Source organism: Rhineura floridana, chromosome 8 (assembly GCF_030035675.1).
Source record: "Rhineura floridana isolate rRhiFlo1 chromosome 8, rRhiFlo1.hap2, whole genome shotgun sequence".
NCBI classification, from domain to species: Eukaryota; Metazoa; Chordata; class Lepidosauria; order Squamata; family Rhineuridae; genus Rhineura; species Rhineura floridana.
Genome location: NC_084487.1, coordinates 28232380 through 28256180, shown reverse-complemented (window position 1 = coordinate 28256180; position 23801 = coordinate 28232380). Strand labels below are relative to the sequence as shown.

Genomic DNA, 23801 nt, shown 5'->3' with positions numbered 1-23801 from the left:
TCAACATTCAAAATTTATATCTGAAAATTAGGCAAGATTTTTCATTTCCTTTTTAAAATAATTCCCAGCATTATCAATGCTAACTATGAAAAGATGTGGTGTCAATACAATGCAGCAAAACTGCTGGCAATAAAATGAGAATGTTTGATGCAGGAAAGGCCCTCCAGATGTTTTCCAGTATCCCCATCCTGTATGACTAATGGTCAGGTGATAGGAGCAGCTTCCGATTTTTGAGAGAACTTCCAGTATGGGGTCACTATATAAATGTAGTAAATAATAACATTACACAAAGCAATATCAATCAATGGTGCTGTTAAGGCTGAACTAATGGGCCTCAGTCCGAGGCCCCACAGTCAGGGGTGGGGGATAGGAATTACTGCCAAGAGAACCAGCATATGATGGGGGGATGCAGCAACATACAGTCCTGGCATCAGTACCCAAAATGGGAATATAGGGGCTAATGTCATTTGTTGCAACAACCCCAATATTCCCATAACAACAACTTGTTATGGAGGTTGATTGAACATGCATTGCATAAGCAAAGCACCAAATGTGGCCAGCAACGTACGTTTCCCAGAGGAATTTAGAGGAAATTAAGATAGTGAGTGTGATTTCTGTAAAAAGTAAAAAAAAAGTAAGAAGATGATGACGACGATAATAAACTAGTCCTCTCCCACCTCTTAAACTGGATGGGGGAGGAGAGCAAGCAGTCAAGGTGACTGGTGTGTGTGTGTGGCAGCAACACTGGTGGGGGAAGAAAAATGGGCAGAGGGGCAGGGCCCTCCTGCTGCTCAGGAACCGCTTAGACCTGGTAGTGCTCCTGATCTCTATAGCAACTGAGGTGGTAGCTAGGAATATTATTTTTATTAAATTGTAGTTTGAATACTGCATCTATATAATAAACATGCAAGCATATATATTACCATAGATGCTTGCACATGTGCCTCCATCAACCAAAGGACTATGAGGGCACCATTTCATCTCAGAAGAGAGTTGTGTAAAGATGTTCTACCCCTCACACAATTAGAATCATGTGCAGGGATGTGCTTGATGTTCCCACCTCCTCCATTGCATCCCTGTTGCCCAGCACCTTTCAGGCTCCACCTATTGGAGGGAAAAGGTCTGAAGGAGAGAGCTTGCTCCACATGCATAGGTTCCCTGCATGGTTTAGAATCCTCTTCTTATAGGATTCTAAATCAGACAAGGAGCCTAAGTGTGTAGAGAAGGCTCCTTGTTTCAGACTTTTGACATCCATCAGATGCAGGCTGGCAGACCTAGACAACAACAGAAAGTGTGGCCAGCTAGCACAACTCTGCTTTCCCCTCACATGATGAGGGCTAGAACATGTAACAGAGCTTAAATATCCCTGTCTTCATGCATATAGTTCTTAGATGCATCCTTGCAAATAAATTCACAAAAACTACTAGCCCACATTTTTACTACCCCACTTGCCCACACATACCTACAGACTAACACTTATAGCCTGAAAGGAAGAAGGAAAGGACTGTTGCTTTCCATTAACAAAAACTTCCTTGTTGTGTTGCCCAGTAGTGATACTTATTCATAGCAGCTAATAGTTATAAAAAGACTGTCTTACTTCAGTATAAAGAAGGGGGTGGGGGAGAGAACAAAGCTCCACATTGGTTCCTCAAGATACAGAAGGAACTGTCTTTCTTTCAGCATTCATGGGTACAGCCCATTCACACTTGCTGGAGGTCTTCAAGCAGAAGCTGCACATACGTCTGATGGGGAGACTTTAGCTGTGGATTTCCGGCATTGAGCAGGAGGGTTGAATGAGTTAGTCTACCAGGCCCCCTCCAATTCTATGATTCTGTGATAATATGCAATTGCAAGCAAGTTACTACCAGGTAAGTTGTACACCTGGGATCAGGGCCAGCGCCAGGTGTGATAGCCCTAGGGCACTAGCCTGCCATGGGCCTGTGGCGCCATAGCCCAACCCCCCCATACAGGCAGCGTGGGGTTAGTAAGCCCACCCAAACATCCCACCTAACTTTCGTTTTGTGTGAATGATGTGCAGACGTAGCGTGCATGCCTACCATAAAGCAATATGATGGCAGGAGCATCAGCCCCTTAGGGAAGCGTTGACACTTACAGGAGAGGTAGGTGGGCATGTGTAGGTGCTTATTAAAGCCCACACTGTCTGTATTGGTGGGGCTGAGAGCTCCCTCTCTGCGATCTGCAGTAGGGTCAGGTTGCAGGACTCAATGCTGCCATGGATCATGGAATGGAAGCACCACCTCCCAACCTAAGGAGGGCCTTCTGGGCCACAGGGGCCCTCGGCCAGGGCCCTACCTGGCTGCCCTCTGGTGCCAACCTTGCCTGGGATTTTTCTTTGAAAAATTTAGTATTTTTCAGATTGAAGGATTGAAAAATGGAAATGGACTGCCTTCAAGTCAACCCTGACTTTTGGCAACCCTATGAATAAGGTTTTCATGGTAAATGGTATTCAGAGGTGGTTTTCCATTGCCTTCCTCTGAGGCTGAGAAGCAGTGACTGGCCCAAGGTCACCCAGTGAGCTTCATGGTTGTGTGGGGATTCGAACCCTGGTCTCCCAGGTTGTAGTACAGCACCTTAACCACTACACCACACTGGCTCCCAATATTGAAGTATTAGGTAGATTCAAATAGTGTGACATGGCTACTCTCCATTCTGGAATCTATTTTTCCATAGTTGTTCAGCAACATATGAGTAGCTGAATGACATCCAACCAGATCTTGGGTAAACATTAAAACACTGTTCAGAATGAACTTGTACAAACACTGTTGAATGTTTGCTCAGTTTACTTTTGTGATATGAACAAAGGTGTGCTTTTCAGGTGCAAGCCCTACTCCAACGGTTGGTGGTTGTTAGGATTGCAACACTGAGTTGAATAATCAGTTCAGAGATTTAAAATATCTCCTAATTAATCACACAACAATTTTTTTTCTTAAAACATTCATTAATTTCAATGTAAGAAATCCATGAGTGCCAGGTTCCTGTTTAAGATTGACAGCCATTCACGCAGGAGGGAATGCCTGTTCTGAGATGGTGTCTGCTCTGCTGGCATGCATGCATGCATTATCTGGGAGACAGGGAATCTCTGACCCTCCACATGTTGCTGTACTACAACTTCTATGATATCTGACCATGGCCACGCTGGCTGGGCCAACAGGAAATGTAATCCAACAACAGTTGGAGGGCCACAGGTTCCCCATCCCTGCATTATTTAAAAGGAAGAATGTTTTTTTCCATATCTGTTGTTTTGTCCATATGCAAGTTAATGTAGCAAGTTAATCAAGCAATTAACCAATTAACAATCAAAAATAAATTGGCTAAGATTTCTGAGTGACAGTCCTAATGTTTGTGTAAGAGCACATTCATTTTCATTAATTTGATTGTCCCATGCTGGACAGTTTCCCAGTACTGACTGATAATTCTTTTGCTATTCTTAAGAAATCCACAACCCCATCCCATTATAGCAAGGCAGAGGCACATTACTAATGGACTGTGTGAATGAAGTCAAGAACAATCCATTTGCATTTCCTAAAGATGCTTGAGTACAATTCCCTTTTGTCAGCAAAGCAAAAGAACTTTGCTAAATACAGTTTGAATGGCCAAAAACATCCTACGTCTGGATCCCCCCCCATCAGTTAATTAAATCAAGTCAGGCTGTCTCAGGAACTTCTCCATCTATAATTTTGTAATGAAATAAGAAAAAAAAGGAGAGTGCTGTTGCGCTCAGTCTTATTTGTGGGTTTCCTGAAAGTATCTGGTTGGCCACTATGATAACAGAATGGTGGACTAGATGAGCCACTGGACTCATCCAGCAGGCTTTTCTTATGTTTTTAAATGCTAATTTAGGTACAAGCCCAAATCCTCTCTGAAAAGATCCCTTTGAAATTAATGGTGACATTAATCAAGAGCTTTTTCTATAACTGAGTGCATGAGGAGTCTCTGGTTTTTCAGATTTTGGGGTCATTTCCACACTGCTCCAAGACACGCTGCCCTAACTGTGGACCACAACAATTGGCTTCTTGCTTTCCTCCACTAGGCTTTAGACAGAAACCCACTTGATTCCACCCTCCATTGCTCCCTTCCTCTATGCCATGTTTTGTTATTTTGTGTCGGTCTAGTAAGGGGTTTTTGGGGGGGAGGGAGGTAGCAGCTAATGTTTTTCTACAAGGGAAGATTGTTCTGCTTTAAAAAGAGACTGCAGGAGGCAGGTATTCTTTTGGCCACCAAGGTCCTGGTAGATAGCGTGAGTCCCTTAGACAGAAGAAGACAACAAAGTATTTGCAAAGATGCCAGGTTCTGTTAGAGACCTGTTAGAGACCTATAGCATATTCACAGTTAGTGTATGGTGCTGTGAACTCAGTATCCACAACCCCCTTCACAGTCACAATAAATACCCAACAGGTTTTCTCTCAGTTTTCTCTTACCGCAGGGCAGGTACCCATTAGAAGCCCTAACCTTCCGTTTCTTTCTATTGCTTTTCTACTGTCTAATTCCTTGTTCTTTTTTCCTTTTTTTATTCTTGCAAGATGGGAACAGCAGGTCTTTGCATATAACCTTTGCTTATTTTGGTGCTTTCACCTCCTCAGACTCCTCCTCATAATTCCATATAAGGAGACTCTCCACTCCTTGTTCATGCTCTCTCTCTGCTAAGCTAATCAATCATACGACTTAGGCACCACATAAATGAGATAGCCTTTTATTCTGTGTATCTCTGTAGTGGTGCTTCACTCCAAAATCACTTGTATTATTTTATATTGGAATGTTATCTTCCAACCCTTATTCATTTGGGGGGGAAACTGTAATTCCAGTTGTGGTGTGTTTATTATTGGTTCTCTGAAGCAAGCAAACTAACATTAGTTTGTGCAAAATCCCTCAAGTTGAGCAAGGTTATGAAAGCCAATGCAATTATGTCTGTATGCGCACACTGGTCTATAGTAAAAATTCCAAGAGCAGTATTTCCCAAAATTAGCCTTTTAGCAAATGCATGTGTAAGATGCAAATGTGTACACATGCAAATGTATGCAATGACATACTAGCAAATCTAACAACACCCTTTACATACCAGCAAGTGGGAGTTCCTTCTCCAAGATGCTATTCCATGTCAGTGCAGTGTGTGGGTGAATACTACAGACATTTTGGCAGGGTTGACTGCATGGATGTGGTTGTGGTATTGACACACATACTAATGCAAAAATTGAATATATATTGGATTTAAAACAAAACAAAAAACACAAGCCACACAGAAACTGAGAAGTGGAAGGATGGAATGGAGGTGAAGGCCTAGAGTGATAGCTGCATAGAAAAGAAGAGGGGTGGGAAGTGTGGCTATTGTCTGTGGCAGACTGATTACAACATGCATGAAGAGCAAGGGAAGAAGAAAGAAGAGTTAGCTAAATATTACCTGACAGTCTGGCAGTCTTGCCTCCTGGCTAGTTGTGAGCCGTGTGGCGGTATGGAGGCAGCAGGCTGCTGACAATCTACAAGAAACTGATAAATTAGACATATATACAAAGAGACGACACAAGGGGTTAGTAAGTAATAAACAGTCAAGGCAGGTGACGGAAGAGATTTAGTGAGGAATTTGTGCTCTGTTTATGAGCTGATAGGAATAAACTATTAAAATCATTACAGGTTCTTTCACAAATGCTAAGTTACAACTTGGTAAATGTTTGTATATATCCCTGCAAAACCTGGTAGGAATATTGCTGTTTCCAGAATATGTTTCAACATAACTATTGTCCTTCATAGTTATGAGGGGAGCCGGGGCCAAGCATGTAACCGTATCATCAGCTATTTTATTAAACTGTTGTGTATGAAGCAAGTCCATATTATCGAAATAGACATAAAAAAATAACACGAGAATCATGCAATTATATTTTGGAAACCTATCAGGAAAATGTATGCACATGGCCATATAATTACTTAACTTTAAATATGTGAGTATGAATTTCCAAGTACAAAAACGTAATGCAAGAATCACATTGTCTATGAATTACAGATGATCTCCCTTTATTGTCAGTAGGTGCTATAGAGAGATTAAAAATCCTGGAGAACCTATGCAAATAAAAAAGTAACATTCTCAGTATTGCCTGTGGAGTTCACTTCAAAATAAACCACATTTTTTCCCTTAGGATGTTTCTAGACAGAGGCTTAATAATGCAACTGTTATTGGCAATAGGTTTTAAAACAAAAATGAGGTTTTCAATAGAAAGGGTAAATCCATATTATGTGAAAAAAGAATTTTGATGCCAACAATGTCTTATAGATGCTGTGAGAAACTTGAAATACATTTTGAATCCATTTTATTTTATTAACTTTTGGATGTATGATGTATTAATGCTATTAAATCCTATTTGATGTATGATGTATTAATCTTCTTGTGTATGTTTTGATTTGCTGTGTTATGATCTGTGGTTAAACTTACTTATACAACTGTACTTGAAATCAGAACTTAAAGTCATGAGCTTATTATAGGCTCCAGTGACTATTAGTGTGCTTTTCTTGGCTAGTTTTCCATCTCAGTTCATACTCAGGTTGCCTTCCGTTTCTTATTCTTCTACTGCACTGCCATCCAGTGGTTTGTATATAGAAATAGATATATGCGCATAGGCAAATTTCTGGCCAGACAATAGCAGTATATATATGACCTTGAGAATGATGACATTTGGCAGGAAAGCGTGAAAAGGATTATTACACTCCACAATGTATAGATTCATTTTATTGACGCAGTTAAACTGCAAAATGCTCTGAAATGCTGAAGAGAGCTTTCAAGTTATTACTTGTATAACGTAATATATAATTAGGAAGCTGTATAATTATATAATTAGCCACCTTGAGTACTGTGCAGAAAGGCAGGGTAGAAGAGTTAGAAATAAATATATTTTATCAAGCTCTGTGCTGAGCTGATAAACTCACAAAGACAATTAAAATGATTCCAAAAATAAGAATTGTTTGATGACTTAAAAGGGAATTATTCTAATTGTGGTCATGATTCCAAAAGGGTCCCTTCACACTTTTTCATACTGAGCTTCATAGTGCTTTTTGACCAAACAATGTGGGATATACTAGTGTGCTATGAGCATACTAGTCGCCTACAGCAAAGCGTTTCTATTGGCTGCAGCTGGAGGAGGAACCAGGTTGATTTGCTTATCAGTTGCGAAATGTCTTTGAAGCAATTTAAAAAGAAAAAAAGCACTCAAGCTGATCTCACCAGGTTTTACAATAAAAGGGTGTGGGATTTGACTAGCATTATGTGCCACCATTTTCAGAAAAGAGAGGTGGAGATGCACTGGAACCAGCAGACTAGTAAGTGTGTCCCTACCCTTGTTCAGTGTATCTCATTGCTGGGGGAAGGGGGGGGATCAAGGCTGCAAATCTAAGCAAATTTGGGAACTTTGCAAATTTAAAGTTCTAAATAAATAATGGCTATTAGTTGGATACAATTTGCAGGCATGATCACCCCTTCTGAGGGGAGGAATCCTTCAAAATTCTGGAATGATAGCTTCAGTGGTTCTCCTGCAAAGGCAGACATTACTATTTTGGGGCAGGTACAATATAAATCATTGGGGTGTGGGTGGTGTTGGAAAAAAGAGCAAAAATCCCCAGGAAAGACTGGGGTGTTGAAAATGTCAACACCCAGCAAGGGCCGTCTTAACATCCACTGATTTTTGAGGATACAATGAACATATCTCAATTGGCTTGCATAGGGGAAGGCATAGATCCATGTGAAAAGTGAACAGTTTTTAATCCCTTCCCCAAAGCACTGTGACTGGAGTGTTCTAGGGAAATCATTCACTATGATCAAGAGTTAAATCTGTCCATCAAAACAAAAGATTCCCCCCCTCCCCTCTTGAGTGTTTGGTGTTTCCCCAGTCAGCTTTGTATAGTTTCGAGAATAACATAATCTCCCCCCCCCGAAAGCCAAAACCACATAGCCACTTTGAAGCTTAGGGTCCCTCAGCGCCTTGAGACATCTTGTTAACAGTATAGTCTGACTTGGAACTGTGAGAACCTTTCCTGAATCACTCTGATTCACCTTGTAACATGGGATACACATGGACCATATGCCTTTTAAATCTTATACCTGGCCATGCAGCCTAATAAAGATCTCAAGCCCACTCTCAGTACAACTGAGATATTATCTTCAAATATGTTAATTTCTTCAGCATGTCTAAAGTGTGCAGCAGAGGGTCACAGTGGATCACAAAGAGCCAGGATTCTGGTCACCAAATGTGACCTATGACCAGCAGCAGTAGTCATACAGCCCTTTTTCAGGGGATTTCACTTCCAGTTTAACAGCTGAAACTCTGAATCTGGAGAAATGTATAAATCTACCTTACAGAGTCAGATCAGAAGTCTGTTTACCACAGTGGAGTCTAGACTGGCAGTGGTGCTACCAAACTTTTAATTGAAAATGTCAGGGATTGAAGATGCCCATGTTCTGCTTCTGAGCTATAGCAAGCAAGGCACCAAAGTATGGCATTAAACTGTTGGCACAGGGCTTTTGTCACATTAAGTCTCGTGAGCTTTTTGTTCATGTTTTTATACTCTTTTCTGTCTGTCTCTGATACACCTACAATTTTAATGATCCCCTTAATAGTAGTGGGGAGCCACTAGGTTTCTTCTCAGCAAAGAGAATATGATTGGGTTGCTTTTTGTGTCCTAAGGATATATTTAATAGCTTCTGTCTTTTCAAAACAAAGCACTCAAATAGATGCTCTCTATGTCTTCCAAAACAATGTGTCGAAAGCCCTGGTGCTAACAGTTTAATACCATACTTTGGGAATAGCAGAAGATAAATGGCCTAATGGGTAGGTATGTTTGAACAGCCTCCTGGAATAGACAATGCAGTTCTTTCCACTGCCTTTAATATTTAGCTAGATTATATCAGGAGGATTATATAGATAGCCATCACATGGCTTAACAGTGTAGTGCAAAGATAACATGTTCAGATAGTTCTGCTGAATGCTCTATTCTTCCTTCCTGTTGACTCCTGTAAATGACATGGAAAGTTATCCTTCCATACGCACTTTACATTATAAAGATATAATAAAAAAGTGAGATCATACAGCATTTCTTCTTCATGTCTCAACACGAGTGTTCCTGTTCAGAGTTACAGCCAGCCAGCCAGCCCCTCTATAAGCTGTTAAGAGCTCAAACAGGGCATTTCATTCCAGCTCCCATCCATCTTTCCATTTTACTTTTCCAGCTGATACTCCTGGAGGCTACTGAGCATGCGCAGCCTTCATTGGGCTATTTTGGGAGGTGTTTCCATGGGACAGGGCATTTTTTAACATACAAAGTGGTGGTGGTGGGAATTACGATTGCCAGGCTCAGGGCCTGAGACTGATCCTGTATCTTTAGGAGAAGAGCAAGTCAGCCAAGTGCAGGAGAAAGTCAGCCAAGTGCAAGTGTTCTTGCAACACTGTAATGAGAAAAACCACAAGGTGGAATTCTCCCTTCCCTGGCAACCAAGAGGTCTTCTGTATCTTTAAAAGTTGTGCAAAGGGAAGGGAGAATTTCACCTTGTGTTTTTTCTCATTACAGTGTTGCAAGAAAACCTGCACTTGGCTGAATTTTCTCTTCTCTTAAAGATACAGAATCATTCTCAGGCCCTGAACCTGGCAACCCTAGGGGGAATTAAGCCCTCATGAAATCCCCCCCCCGTGAACTTAAAATTCCCCCCCAGTCAGTGCGCTTGTAATTCTGCTTGTCTCTGGTTTATATTTGGGGAGAACAAAATGCAGATTTAGACACTGTTCATGTTTTCCTCTAGACTGTGTGATTAAGGATTTGCTATCAATTTTTAAGCAAAGCCTCCTGTTGCTAGGTAAACCATATCACTTAATTTGATCTGTTACTTTAAGAAGGCTTTCAAGTTCTCATGTGTAGAACTGGCTGAATCAGGAATTTCTCAAAAGCAGGGCCTGTTACAGGGGGGCAAGGAAGGCCATTTGGCCCTGGCACATTCATGGAGGGCCTCAAATTTAATTTCTGTAACCTTGTTTTGGCATCTCTTCATATTTTAATATACCAGGAGTCTCAAAAAAAATGGAAGTGGCCCAGGCTTCTCTCAACCTCTGGGAGGGCCTGCCCATAAGGCTGCTCTTCTGGGACTCTTTGCCTCTCCCATCCTGCTTTTGAGGTAGGAGAATTGGGGAACAGTAAATGGAGGATCTGGAAAGAAGGATTGGACCAAGATGAAGGAGGTGTGAAAATGGAGGAAGAAACATCAATAATTTAAGATATGGAGACGATACCATACTCTTAGCAGAAACCAGTAATGATGTATCGCTGAACAACCAAAGTCAGGATCATTCAGACCCTGGTATTCCCGATTTCTATGTATGGATGTGAAAGTTGGACAGTGAAAAAGGCAGATAAAAGAAAAATCAACTCATTTGAAATGTGGTGCTGGAGGAGAGCTTTGTGCATACCATTGACTGCGAAAAAGACAAATAATTGGTTGTTAGAACAAATTAAACCAGAACTATCACTAGAAGCTAAAATGATGAAACTGAGGTTATCATACTTTGGACACATAATGAGAAGACATGATTCACTAGAAAAGACAATAATGCTGGGGAAAACAGCAGGGAGGAGAAAAAGAGGAAGACCAAACAAGAGATGGATTGATTGCATAAAGGAAGCCACAGACCTGAACATACAAGATCTGAACAGGGTGGTTCATGACAGATGCTGTTGGAGGTTGCTGATTCATAGGGTCACCATAAGTCGTAATCAACTTGAAGGTACATAACAACAACAACAACAACAAATGGAGGATCAAGGTTGTGTGAAGGGAAGAAAGCTTTGGCCTGTAGTTCTTCTCCACTCTCACTCTCCAGTTTGAACTTTAAAAGTCTGCATTCATTTAGGTTTCTCATCTCATGAAAATGGCTTTAGTCTGTTTTCTGCCCAGTAACTACCATCCAGCCCACTCCTGGAAAGTTCTCTGCTTTCTGTTTCTGTGTCACATTTATGAAGACACAGTCTGGGTAAGATGGTTGTTTTTCTGTGCTTATGTGGAGCTGGGCCCAGGCCCTCTCAGAGGTTTTTTTTGAGGCTCCCAATATATTAAAAATGGTGGTATATTTTAAGTGTTTATATTTAACAAATTAACATGTTTAACACAAAACCTACAATGCAATATTTTATTTAACAAGTGCTCTTCTAGCTTTTTTTTCCCTGTGCAAATTCATGTTGAAAATCTAAATTTGAGGCCCCCTGTGAATATGAGGCCCAGGCAATGGCCCTTCTTTTCTATTTCACCTCCTTTTCTATTCCTTTTGTTCTTTTTGGACAAGTTATATTCTTTAGTTGCTGTATTCCAGTCATGGGAGTCATCCCACCAGGTTTCAGTTATATCTATCAAGTCGTATTTACTCTCCTGTATTAAGAGTTCAAGTTCATCCTGTTTGTTTCCCATACTCTGGGCATTAGTATACAGACATAACAGACCATGTGATTTATGGCCTGGCTTCCATCCTACATTTTTATGAAGACTATTACTGGGCCCCATTAGAGTCATTCCCTCAGTTCCTCTTACTGTGCACAAGCCTTTGTTAGTCGTTACTGCCAAGTTTACGTCTCCCCCTTAGGATTCAGTTTAAAGCTCTCCTGATTAATTTCTCCATGCTGTGGCCAAACACATCCTTCCCCATCTTTGTGAGATGCAACCCATCACTTGCCAGCAGTCCATCATCCAGGAAGTGTAGCCCGTGGTCCCAAAATCCAAATCTCTTGCATCAGCACCACTTTCGTAGCCAATCATTCACCCGGAGTATTTTTCTTTCCCTTTCTACTCCTAAGTATCAGAAGGATGGATGAGACTATCTGGGCCCCAAAGTCCTTGAGTTTCCTTCCTAGAGCTTCAAAGTCTTACGGGATTTCTTCTTGGCAGTATCATTTGTTCCCACATGGATGAGAAGAAAGGGACATCTATCAGTGGGTTTTATGAGTGATGGCAACCCTTCCATCACATCTCTAAACTGTCCTCCAGGGAGACAGCATACCTGGTGAGTCCATGGATCTTCTCGGTTTCTTGGGTTTCAATCTCATGCAGTAGGGAGTCTCCCACCACTATTTTCTTCTTCTTGTTGGGGCCATGATTTCATTGCCTCTGCATGACTGAGCTTTTGCTTCTTGCTCGATGTCACGTGGGGTCTCCTGTAATTCTACCCCTGCAGACTGTCCTCTAGTCTCATCCTCAAGTGCCTGGAAGCAGTTCCGTAGTTCCACTGGTGAAGGGTGTCTTCTAACTCTTCTGCTCCGAACTGTCCACTGTCTCTTTTCCACAGAGTTTCCTCCACTTTGTTGTTGCTCTCCACAACAGTCTCCTCTTCTGCTTCAACTTGCTGTTCTTCCACCTCCTGTACTTCTTTTTGCTGTTGTTGCTCCAGCATTCTATCTAAGAACCCTAGTACAGTAGGGCCCTGCTTCTCGGTGCCCCACTTTTTGGCATTCCGCTAATATGGTGCCAGCGGGGCGATCAGCTGGAGGGGGGCTGGAGCTCCCCGCACTCCAGCTGATCTCACCGGAGGAGGGGAAGATCAGCTGTAGAGGACTACAGCTGATCTCCTCCTCTTCTGGCATGATCAGTCTCCCTCTCTTGAGCTGATCATGCCAGAGGAGGGGAAGATCAGCTGTAGCACGCTACACATTATCTCCTCCGGCGCGATCAGTGGGTTAGGTTCCAGAGCCCCACGCTACAGCTAATCCACTTTTTGGCTGTTTTCACTTTTCGGCGTGGGTCTGAAACCTAACCTGCCATATGAGCAGGGCCCTACTGTATTCCAAATACTAGTACAGTATTTGGAATCTTGTGTACAGTTCTAGTCACACCATATCAAAGAGGTATCTTAGACTGAGAAAAGGTACATAAAATAGCTGCAAAAATGATCAAGGGGTCAGAGCATCCTCCCTGTGAGGTCAAGCATTTGGGGCTTTTTTCCTTTATTATTTTTAAAATGTGTATTTTGAAAACTTATAGCCTGCCTAATTTTCCAAATAAAACCAAGACGGCAGACAAAACAAATGAAATATAAACAAATAACAAGCTCCAAATTGAACCTAATCACAAAATCAAGCTAATATAAAAATAAAAATACAATTCCAAAAGAGCCATCAGAATATAAACTAAACTCAACCAGCAAGCAAATCAATCCACTAAATGCCTTTTTAAAAAGCAATGTATTTATTAGCCACCTAAAAGAGTATAGTAGTAGAGTGTTTGGATAAGTGTTTGGGAACTGCAGCTACTGGAAAATGCTGGAGCCAGAAGGTAGCACCACAGAGAATGCATTAAGAGTAGCCCAGTCTGAAGTCCCTAGGGCTCACTAGGGAATTACCAAGGCAAGATTTGACTTTGTCAAGACATTGTCATTTTTTACCAACCAGATGAAGATGGAAAAAAGCACTCCTTGCCATCTTGCACAGTAGAAGTTGTTAGCATTAGATCAAGAAGTATCCCCAGACCACCAATGTAATCAGAGTGACTGCAACTCCGTTCAGGATAGGCTATAAACTAAACTTGAATCATATTTTCTATCCACGAGCAATACTTTAGTTTTGTCTGGTTTAAGAGGAGCAAGAGGAGGAGTGAAGGCAACAGGAAAAGAGAGGAGGATGACAGCACTGCTGTGCACAGCAAAAAGGAGGATGGAGGCATTGGTGACAGTTGGGGCCATCAGCAGGCCAAGGGCTCCTCAAAGTCTGGTACCAGCCCTGTCATGCATATTTAACTAATGAAATTCACTGTCCCAAAATGTAGAGATAGTCACTGGCTAAGGTGGTGTTAAACAAAATAATACTGGGTATGCGGATGGGGAGCCTGTGGCCCTCCAGATATTGTTCTACAACTCCCATCATCCCTGACAATTGGCCATGTTAGCTGGGGCTGATGGAAGTTGGAGTCCAACAACATCTGGAGAGGCATAAATTCCCTATCTCTGTACTATACTAGGGATGAACAAATTGGTCAATTTAGGTTCTCCCAGTTTCCCATTTTTCCAATCTTAAATTCAGTTCTGCACATTTCCACACATTTGTGTTTTTTAAAAGAATCCTCATGAAAATTTAACAGCATTTTAGTGCAAATTTCTCCTAATAAGCACATTTTTGTATGCCGTTTTGACTTACACATTTTTGCAAGCAATTTCCCCATATACAATACATTTTATATGTTACTTTCACTATTATATGCACTTTTATGCACACTTTCCTCTAATACATGCATTTCTGTACATATAGTTTGGTTGGAGAACTGCATTGCAAAATTCAGAGACGTGCAAATTTAGAAGGTTTAAAATTTAGAAGGAAGAAACTGTGTATCAGTTCATGTACTGGTTTGAGAAGTGCAAATTAGGTAAATTCTCATTAAAATGCCAAAATAATTGAATTTCTCTTCAATCCTACCCTGTACTACAGATAAGAATTCTATTAGAGATTCATTGCTCCCATACAGAACTGACAGAATGCCTTTTTCAGAAGCAAGCAATTGACAGTTAAAAGTACAGTACCATGGTATTCATCTGTAATGTAACCATGTTCTTCTGTTACACTTATGCAAACAGTCAATAAGTAGCAAATACACTATCATGTATGCCAAGAATAGTGAAATCCTGCATTTAAAAGAAGTGATACTATTTTTAGAATAGTGAACAAAATATTGAGATGAAACATATTGTTTAATAATTCCTCACTAAATCGACTGACAGTCTAGCCAACAGGTTAGTGAAGTAGCAGACAGAGAAGGACAGAAAGAAGATTGAAAGTTATTTGTCTCATTGCCTTATACAGTACACAGAAGTAGCATTTAGCAATAATACATGCTGAAATTAAGAATGTGGCATATAATTTCAATACTTTAGGGGAAAGCACTTGTAAACACCTTAATTTTGATACTATTCCACATGGCATCAGTTTGAAGTGAAGCACAGTTTGTGGGACACATTCAAGGTTCAGTTAAAGTGCCAGTGGATATTTGATCAAGAGTTTAAAGGCACAACTAAAAGGAATTCCTAGAATATATTACATAGTACCTACAGTATCCATATAACAATTGTGTTAATTGTGATGGTGGGATTAGCTGGTCATATTAGGACAGTAATATTATAAACAATATTTCACAACAGGGCTAAATATAACCCAGTCTGGATATTTAAGGAATCACAGATTTGGGGTTGATTAACATGACCACTCTACAAGTGTCCAGTTGCTTCTTTTCAGCTTTGAATGCCGTGTGTACATGGCAGATGGAACATCTGAGCACTTCTTGGTAAGCAGAAAGCACAGTACTTATGAACAGTGCTCCTGTTCAGGAACGGGGTTGCTCTCTGAAGTTTTATGTTTTAAATTTTTGTGTAGGTCTGCAAACTCTAGGGTTCCTCTGAGCATGGCTATGCCTCCTTGCTATTTCTCAGTGACCTCATTTTGGCTATATACTGTAGTCATCAGCACTCACTGTTTGCTGTTATTAGAAAGAATCCAAAAGGGCAAGTCTCCAAAAAGACAGCTTCTCTGTTAGTGCTATCTTTAAAAATAATCCAGAAATTGCACCTCAACTAGGAGAGAGCTATAAGATTATTAACTGGCACTGGACAATTTGACCATTTGCTTTGTGAGTTGCACTGGCTCCCTATCCAGGCCCAATTTAAAATGCTGCTTTTAACTTATAGAATACTACATGGTTTGGGGTTAGATTACCTGAAATACTGACAGAAGATCCTCTTCAGTGGCCCTCCTCTGAGTGCCCCTGTCAAATGAGGTTCAAGGGATAACCACCAGGGAGAGGGTCTTTTTGGCACCCTGGTTATGGAACAGCCTTCCTTATAGCTATTTCAGTGCCGTGTGGCCTTTTTGTTCACCCAGGCCTTTTAAATATGTCATCTGGCCTCTCAGTTTTTAAATCCTGTAAACTGCCCAGAGAGCTTCGGCTATGGGGTGGTATATATGGGGTGGTATATATACAAATATGATATATACATATATCAATCAATCAATCAATCAATCAATCTGTGTTTTAACTTTGGGGGTTTGCTGAGCTTTTGTTTTATTTTTTGTATTGCTTTTGGTTTTTTTGGTCTTATTTTGTATTTAAATTGTTTTTAAACTTATTTACTGTAAGCTGCCCGGAGAATGTTATGGGTGCTAAATAAATGCGATTAACCAATAGAAAGAGCATTCCAACCCCCCCTTAGGGGGGTAGATTAGGTGGAGGAGTCCCTCCATCCAGCTCTTCTAGCTGAGTTGGCCTTCCGCTGGCTGCCAAATGTGCAGAGAGCCATCAGCAGTCTGCCCACCATTGATAGCTAGAGGAACGCCCCAAAATGGGGTGTTCTGAAGGTTGGGAGGGTGCAGGGCTGAGCCTGCCCAGGATGCACTAGATCCCAAGCCTATCTTATTGCTGTTGCTTGATGGCATCAGGCCTATCAGATCCAGACCAGGTCAAATCATTCTGCTCCCCATCTTCCGCCATGGTCATTGTGAGCAGCAGGGCAACAGATGTAGCAGCGGCCATACCACTTCTCAGAGCCCCATTGGAGAGGGCAGTAGTTTTGACTGCATCCAAACTAATTAAATTACTGATCTTTCCTTGTAATGCACAAGGTGGGAAAATGCTGAGGTGAATTCTACGGTGCACATTAAATTTGTGCTGGGCTATCAGTAAGCCCCATGGACCACAATAATTCCCTATGAATGCATCCCAGAATCCTCTGAAACATGCAGAGTTATTGAGGCAAACATATATCTATGTGGAAGGGTTTCCTGATTGCATGAAATCTGACTACACGTTTACACTACAAGTTTGTCATTTACACTCTGGGATGCAAAACGGGAGGGGACTAGCCAGTCACCAGGTATGCTTGTGTGAATCAGCCATCATTTCTGATTGACATACATGCATTCTCAGATGACTAGCATTATGCAGTTTGCTCATATGGAATGGAAAAAATAGGTTACACACTAAAATATCATCAAAACATTCCAGGGGCAGGAGGAACCTAAATATACTTAGGGGTTGTGGTGAGGATTCCTAAAATATTTCAACAAGTGTTTTAAATAATGGAAGATTTTGCATAACAGTACAACAATATGCAAAAGATCACACTAGTATGGTTAAAACTACTGCAACCATGTGGAGAGCCAATTCATGCTGCTTGCAAATAATACCCAGTGTACTCAGTGTACAGTTATACTCATGTGGGTTCATTTTTAAGTGGCAACCATATGACTAGCAAACTTACGAACTTTGCTTAGCTTGGAACCTTTAAAGAACAACTTTAATAAGAATGCTTTCTTTAACTGTGAACTATTCTATCTGTGATTGAGATCACAATTTTAGTACTAAAGGGGGCAAATTATATCTGATGTTTAGGCATATATTCTTCAATACATTCAGTTATTTTATTTAGCAAGGTTTGGCAGAAGGTACATATGACTTGCTCGCCAGTAAAAGAAAATGTTTTAATAAGGTGATCCTGTTTCATAAAACTCAAAAAGAAAATTGGGAGAGAAATTAATAAGTGAAGCACAGCAGGAAATTTGTGTCATCACAATTATTAAATTATATTGCTCAGCATGAAATGTATGCCTTCACTCTTGTCTGTAGTACTGGGAAACCTAATCAGACCAGAGGAAAAAGCACAAAGCAGTGGCACCAAGAGGTAAAAGTATGTTTAGCTGGGTTGTTAACAAGTTAAAACCAAGAAAAGCCCTTTGCAAAAAATTTTCCCCAGTTTTGAAATTGTTTTCACAAGGCCTTATACCACAGCTGGAATGATTATATACACAATTAATACTCACTGGTTTGATTCAGTGAGCATATCAAACATGGTAGATCTATAATAATGATGAAACAAACATAGGCAAAGACATATGTTAATCTCCAGACAAAAATTAAAAATATTAGGTTCTGTAACAGGGCTGGGGGGCCTGTGGCCCTCCAAATGTTGTTGGACTCCCCTCAGCCCCAGCCAACATAGCCAGTGGTCAGGGATCATGGGAACTGTAGTCCAGCAACATCTGGAGGACCACTGGTTCCCCATCCCTGTTCATTAGGAAGTGTCTGTTTTCATTTCAGAGCAGTGTGAAATGAATTGATTAGATATAGAATACCAAAGTGTCACAATCTGCCTGCTAATTACTCTGATGCTTTGCTACACATTTAGTTGCTCCAATGTGTAAACAGAATTCCTTGCCTCATTAATTTCAACATTCCGTGTGTGCGATGGGATCAAACCTAAAAAGTATCAGACTCAGAATCAAGTAATTCTCTGCCTATTAAAATGTACTTTATAGAAAGCCAGAGTTCAGTAGCTTCTTTCATGTGGCTATTATTGCTTTCAGAAGTATTCATAAATTTTAAAATCTATATATTAAAAAGAATTGGGATTTATGGTTTGTCAGCATGGAAAAGCCACAGATAACCTTCATGCCAGCCCTTCACTTATTGACCAGGATCCAAGAGGGATTCAAAATACCTGCAGGGACTTTTAACTTTTTCTTCTTCTTTGAACTGCAGACCCATAATGCCCTATCAGAAACAGCTTTGGAAAGTTTACTAAATTTCCTCAGAAGTGGTTAGCCATGGTTATGATAGATACTCTTCTCATTCAATAGGGGGAGCTGTGACAAAGGCGTCGTTTGATTGATACAACAAATAAATACATATGCAATTCCAAGTCTGTAGGTCAGAGAACAAATGGTGGAGTCTGTGCAACAGCCCAGCAAACCATCCATGCTAACATACTTTACAAAACATGAGTCATTGTTACATGAGTCACTGTACTGTTGTGTAATCAGGGCACTATTAAAACAACAACCATGTAGCATAGGACTATTATTTGAGACACACAAGACCATGCTGCACTTAGATATGTGAAAACTGTTCTGCAGTTATTTGGAACCTGGACATACTAAGTTACATGGAGCACAGCAATGGGTGGGAGCTGGTCCCTTATGAAAGGCCAACAAACTAATTGGAGGCCTAAATACGCCCCACTGCAATCCACTAGCCTTCTGTAAATTAAGAACCAAATACAAGGAACATGCTTCTACAGATGACATCATATTTTTACTTGTTCCAATGGGACACTTTGTACTAAGGTGGAGAATCTCAGACCCACAGGAGTGAATGCATTCCTCCAAGCTTCTCTATTTGGCCCTGGGATTCTTTCTCCCCAGGATTTCCCCTCCCCAGCCACACATCCCTACTTGCCTTGCTTCAAACCCTACTTGAGTGTTTTGCCTGTCTGGAATGTGTCCTTGAACTCTGGTAATGTCTCTTGTTTCCCTGACTAGAGGATAGAGAGTGGTGTGTGAGTGTGAGGAAGTTAGCCTACTGTACAAAGGTAAAATTTACATGTATGGTTCTGCCCACTTTTGTATCTGGCCCCACCCAGCAATGGTACGTGGAAGGTTGCCCGGAAAGGAATGCAGACCTCAGGCTGAAAAGGGTTCCCAATTTCTGCACTATTATTTATTTATTTATTCTGTGCCCTTCCTCCCAGTAGGAGCCCATGGCGGCAAACAAAAACACTAACTCTCTAAAACATCTGAAAAACAGACTTTAAAATATATTAAAACAAAACATCTTTAAAAACATCTTAAAATGCAATTCCAACACAGAAGCAGGCTGGGATAATGTCTCTACTTAAAAGGCTTGTTGAAAGAGGAAGGTCTTCAAGTAGGTGCCAAAAAAATAATGGAAGTGGTGCCTGTCTAATATTTAAGAGGAGGAAATTCCAAAGGGTAGGTAAAGGTCCACTTCCTATGTTGTGCGGAACAGACCTCCTGATAAGATGGTATCTGCAGGAGGCCCTTGTGATGTTCCTGTATTAGTGTATATATGGTAAGTGCTGTTTGTATAGGAGATACATGGTAAGTGGAATGAAAGAGGAGGGGCGAGTAAATGGGCAGTAGAATGCTGAATGATTGGCTGAGTGTTGAGAATGGCTGACAGTATAAATGGAAGGATGACAGTTAAATCTGGGTGGACGGTGAGCGTGAAGTGGGTTGTTTTGGTGGGTTTTTGAGAGGAGATTGGGTGGAGAGTGTGGAGTTCGGATTAATACTAAGACCAGTACCTCAGGAATAGATGTAACCATATGCTTAAGTGCCTTTATGAAGAAATCTTGTTATCTTTGTTATTTAATAAATATATTTGGTTTACCAAAGGCCTGATCCTTGGCTGGGGTTTCACAGACCAGAAGGGAGGGTAAGGTGATGACCAAGGCTGAAGGAAAACTGTAACAAATGATGGCAGCGGTGAAGGGGAGAATATAACACCACAAGTATTCAGAGCAAACCAGAATTATCGGCATTGATACAAAGGGAGTGGGACAGCTTGAGCACTCAGTCACAGAGGTAACCTGATAGAGAGACTCAGGCAGAGTCTCTGGAAATACTGGTTATAGGACGTGACTGGTGGTGCTGCCTAGCAGGGGGATCTGTTGAGATCTGTGCTAGAGCGAGGAGAGAAACCATAAAAAGGGACAGTCCAGACTGGTGGAGTCCCTGGTGGTGCCTAGTGACAGGCAGTAACCACAAGCAGGTAGGAACCTGACAGGGAGAGCCAGGGAAGGGCGTCACAGCCCTCTCATGCAGAGCATAGTGATCAACTAGGTATAGAAGGAGTAAGACGATCTTTCAGGTATCCTGGTCCTATAGGGCTTTGTACACCGAAACTAGAACCTTGACCTTAGCCCAGTAGCTAATGGGCAACCAGTGCAATTCTTTGAGCAGCAGTGACATGTTGGTGATACACTGCCCCAGCAAGCAGTCATGCCACTGCATTTTGCACCAGCTGCAGCTTCCTAAACCACCATTTAGCATAGGTAACAAGAACTAGCTGCAATAATCCTTAGGTTGGCACATGCCTACCCTGCCTCTATGAGATCTTTGCTTCCTAGCATCTTTTCAGATGCTCCACCAACCTAGCTATGCTCACAGCCTGCTATTACCCTCGACCTCAAGGGATGCTGCCTGGAACTAAGCCTTGCTAAAGGGATGGGAAATATGAGCTTCTGTATGGTCTACATCAAGTCCAGCTTAACTTCATCCTCTAGCCTCTAAGCATGGACTCTCAGTAAGGGCCTACATATTTTCCCAACGGCCCCTCAATTTAAACCCCCGCCTGAGCTTTTTTCCTTTTCTGGCATCCCCTCTTTCAGTATGACCTTATCTCTCCCTTCCCTCAGTGTCTTTTTTCCCTGTTCCTTTGCCCCTGTCCTCTCTGACCTTGCCAGGCTCTTTCCAGTTCGCAAGTTTCTGCATTCTCTCCCTCCTTCGTGATGTCTCTCTTGCTCTATCCTGTCTGACCAGCGTCTCTCTCTCTCTCCCCTTTCCTCTCCGGACATTGGCCTTTTCAACTGGCTGCTTCTTGGTGTCTCTGTCTCCTTGCTCATGTCAGTCAACTGTTACTCATCTCTTTGCCAATCTTCAGATTGGCTCATGAGTTCTTGGCCTCCACATCTGACATCATCATCAGATGCTGAAACATACAGCTGCTCCAGATCAGTCCCACTATGGTGTTTTAGGGAAGAGGTGATTGCGCCAAGCTATGTCAGTGGCTGACACTAGCCCATAGATCATATTTAACCATGACATACATTAAAGCAATATAAGCCACTGCTTATTGTACTCTTCTAGCATATTCAAATATATAATTAAAAAGCAATGGAAATGCATTCAAAACAAAATATTAGGAATAATAACAATAAAACATCTGTCTTGGGAACTAACCCCAAGCTAAGGAGCAGACTAGATCCTTATTTTTTCCAGAACTGGAACAGAACCCCAAACCATTATTTGAGAGTCTCTGGTGAACTCAAACCAGAATAGAATAATTGGTTAGTAGCCAACTAACTCAATCAACTGACTTGATTCATCAGCACAAGGATTTCTGCTTGCGCAATGGAACTGTCCTCTCTCTCCTTCCCCTGTGCACCCCCTAAATCTGTTCTAAGGGTTCCCCCAACCCTCTGGAGCAGATTTTGAGAGGGTGTGGGATATGCACAAAGAGAGGAAGGGAGGGGAAAGTTCTGTTGCACAAGCAGAAATCCTTGTGCTGATTAAACAAGTCAGCTGAATACCATCTTTTCTTCCCAAAATTCAGGTTACTGGTTGAGAACAAGGGTTCAGTCAGTCTGAATGAGTAAAAGCTAGAGCAGCTGCAATAGGAAACATAATGGCAAATGACATTATGACAGTTACCACCAGTCACTATACTACCAATAGCTGTTGCACAGCAGTTGTGGTGTATGGCATTTGAGCCCTAGATATGCTTGGGGTTGCCAGGGCTAAGTTGGACTAGAGTGGGGAGCACTGGCACAGTATCTCCCCCCCCCCGCTTGCTGTGAATAAAGACCTTAACAGATGACCAGATGGCTGAAAAAGGGCAAAAATCCACATGCATGCAGCCATTGGAATAAATGCCATGTTTTTGCATAGCTCCTATTCAATCCAATGAAGTTGGTGTAGGATAACTATCAGGTGGATTGTGACATAAACTGTCTGAGACAAGTCAACTTAATCTCTGTGAAAAAGAATCTGGATGACTCCATATGTCTAGATTCTAAAATTCTGCAATAAAGTCATAAGACTCTGCAACCCCAATACAATGTTGTAGCTGGGAATATAAAATTATTCCATGCTTTATTTTGTTGTATCCTCTCCAATTTTTTAAATAAATAATATAGAATTATGAGCAGGAGGATTGCTTTTTCTTTGGCGAGTGGGCACTGCGACCAGTAAATAAATGGGATGGAGATCATTTTTAAGAACACAAGGATAAGAACTGGGGAAAATCTGAGAGTTGTCCTGATGGAAGAAACTGAGGCTATGTACACACCATACATTTAAAGCACATAAGTGCCCCCCGAAAGAATCCTGGGAACTGTAGTTTACCTCTCACAAAGTTACAATTCCCAGCATCCTTAGCAAGTGACCATTCCTTGGATTCTTTGGGGGAAGTCATGTGCTTTAAATGCTGATGTGTATTCTACTCCTGACTAGTAGAAGCCCCACCTGGTCAGCCTGATTTCTAAAACTTCAGCAGAAACTGCCCAGGTTTTAAGTAATCATGAGGCTAGAAATGTCCTTATTCTAAAATTGAGATTTTCTCCACATAATAAAAGTGTTGCAGATGAAGCAGACCTTTGAAGCATAAAATTGTGCATCAGGTTACTATCACTGGATGTCAGGATGAAAAAAGGAAGAACCCTGCTTGCTAAAGCTACTTATTTTGGAATACTTTCCAAAATTATTGTTATATAAAATGAAGAAGCAAGACCTTCTTTCCAAATGCTGCCTTTAGATGGTTTGGGACATCCTCCCCCTCAATAATTACTAATAAACCAGTCCCAGCTAATGCATATTAAATATTTGTTATGTACAAAAACAGCACTTTGCAGTGTGGTAGAAACAGGAGATTCTTATTATTTGGAACACCTCTTGCAATGACAATTAAATTCCATTATGAACATCCATTGAGAAGGAGCTTAGATTATGTCAAGCAAGCTCCCAGATCTAAAGTGCTTTCAATAAATATTTTATTTCTGAAAGTTCTCTTAAATTTTTAAAAAGCGTTCAAAACATCACATTATTTAATTCTGATGTAATCCATGGAATTAAAGCACCTAAAGCTGATTTTTCAACTGAAAGAAGCAATGCCATCAAGTTCAGTGAAATCACAGTGAGCCTAAAGAATGCAACAGACAACAGTAATGGAGAATTTTTATATATCCATATATAAACATAGATATTAGAAAGCATATGTTTAAGAA

The 23801-nt window shown here is 41.1% G+C and overlaps 1 protein-coding gene across 5 annotated transcripts in view; it reads right to left on the bottom strand.

The window, feature by feature from the left end:
• BICD1 (BICD cargo adaptor 1) overlaps window positions 1-23801 on the bottom strand; it is a 274507-nt gene that overhangs the window by 5584 nt on the left and 245122 nt on the right. For 2 of the 5 annotated variants that reach the window (XM_061638725.1, XM_061638721.1), the window contains one exon: window positions 5417-5492. The exons of 2 other annotated variants lie outside the window; for them this stretch is intronic. In XM_061638725.1, the coding sequence (XP_061494709.1) occupies window positions 5417-5492 (76 nt within the window). Of the gene's footprint in view, window positions 1-1709; window positions 1743-5416; window positions 5493-23801 lie in introns of those variants that run through there. One more of the 5 variants, XM_061638717.1, reaches the window with a different exon arrangement.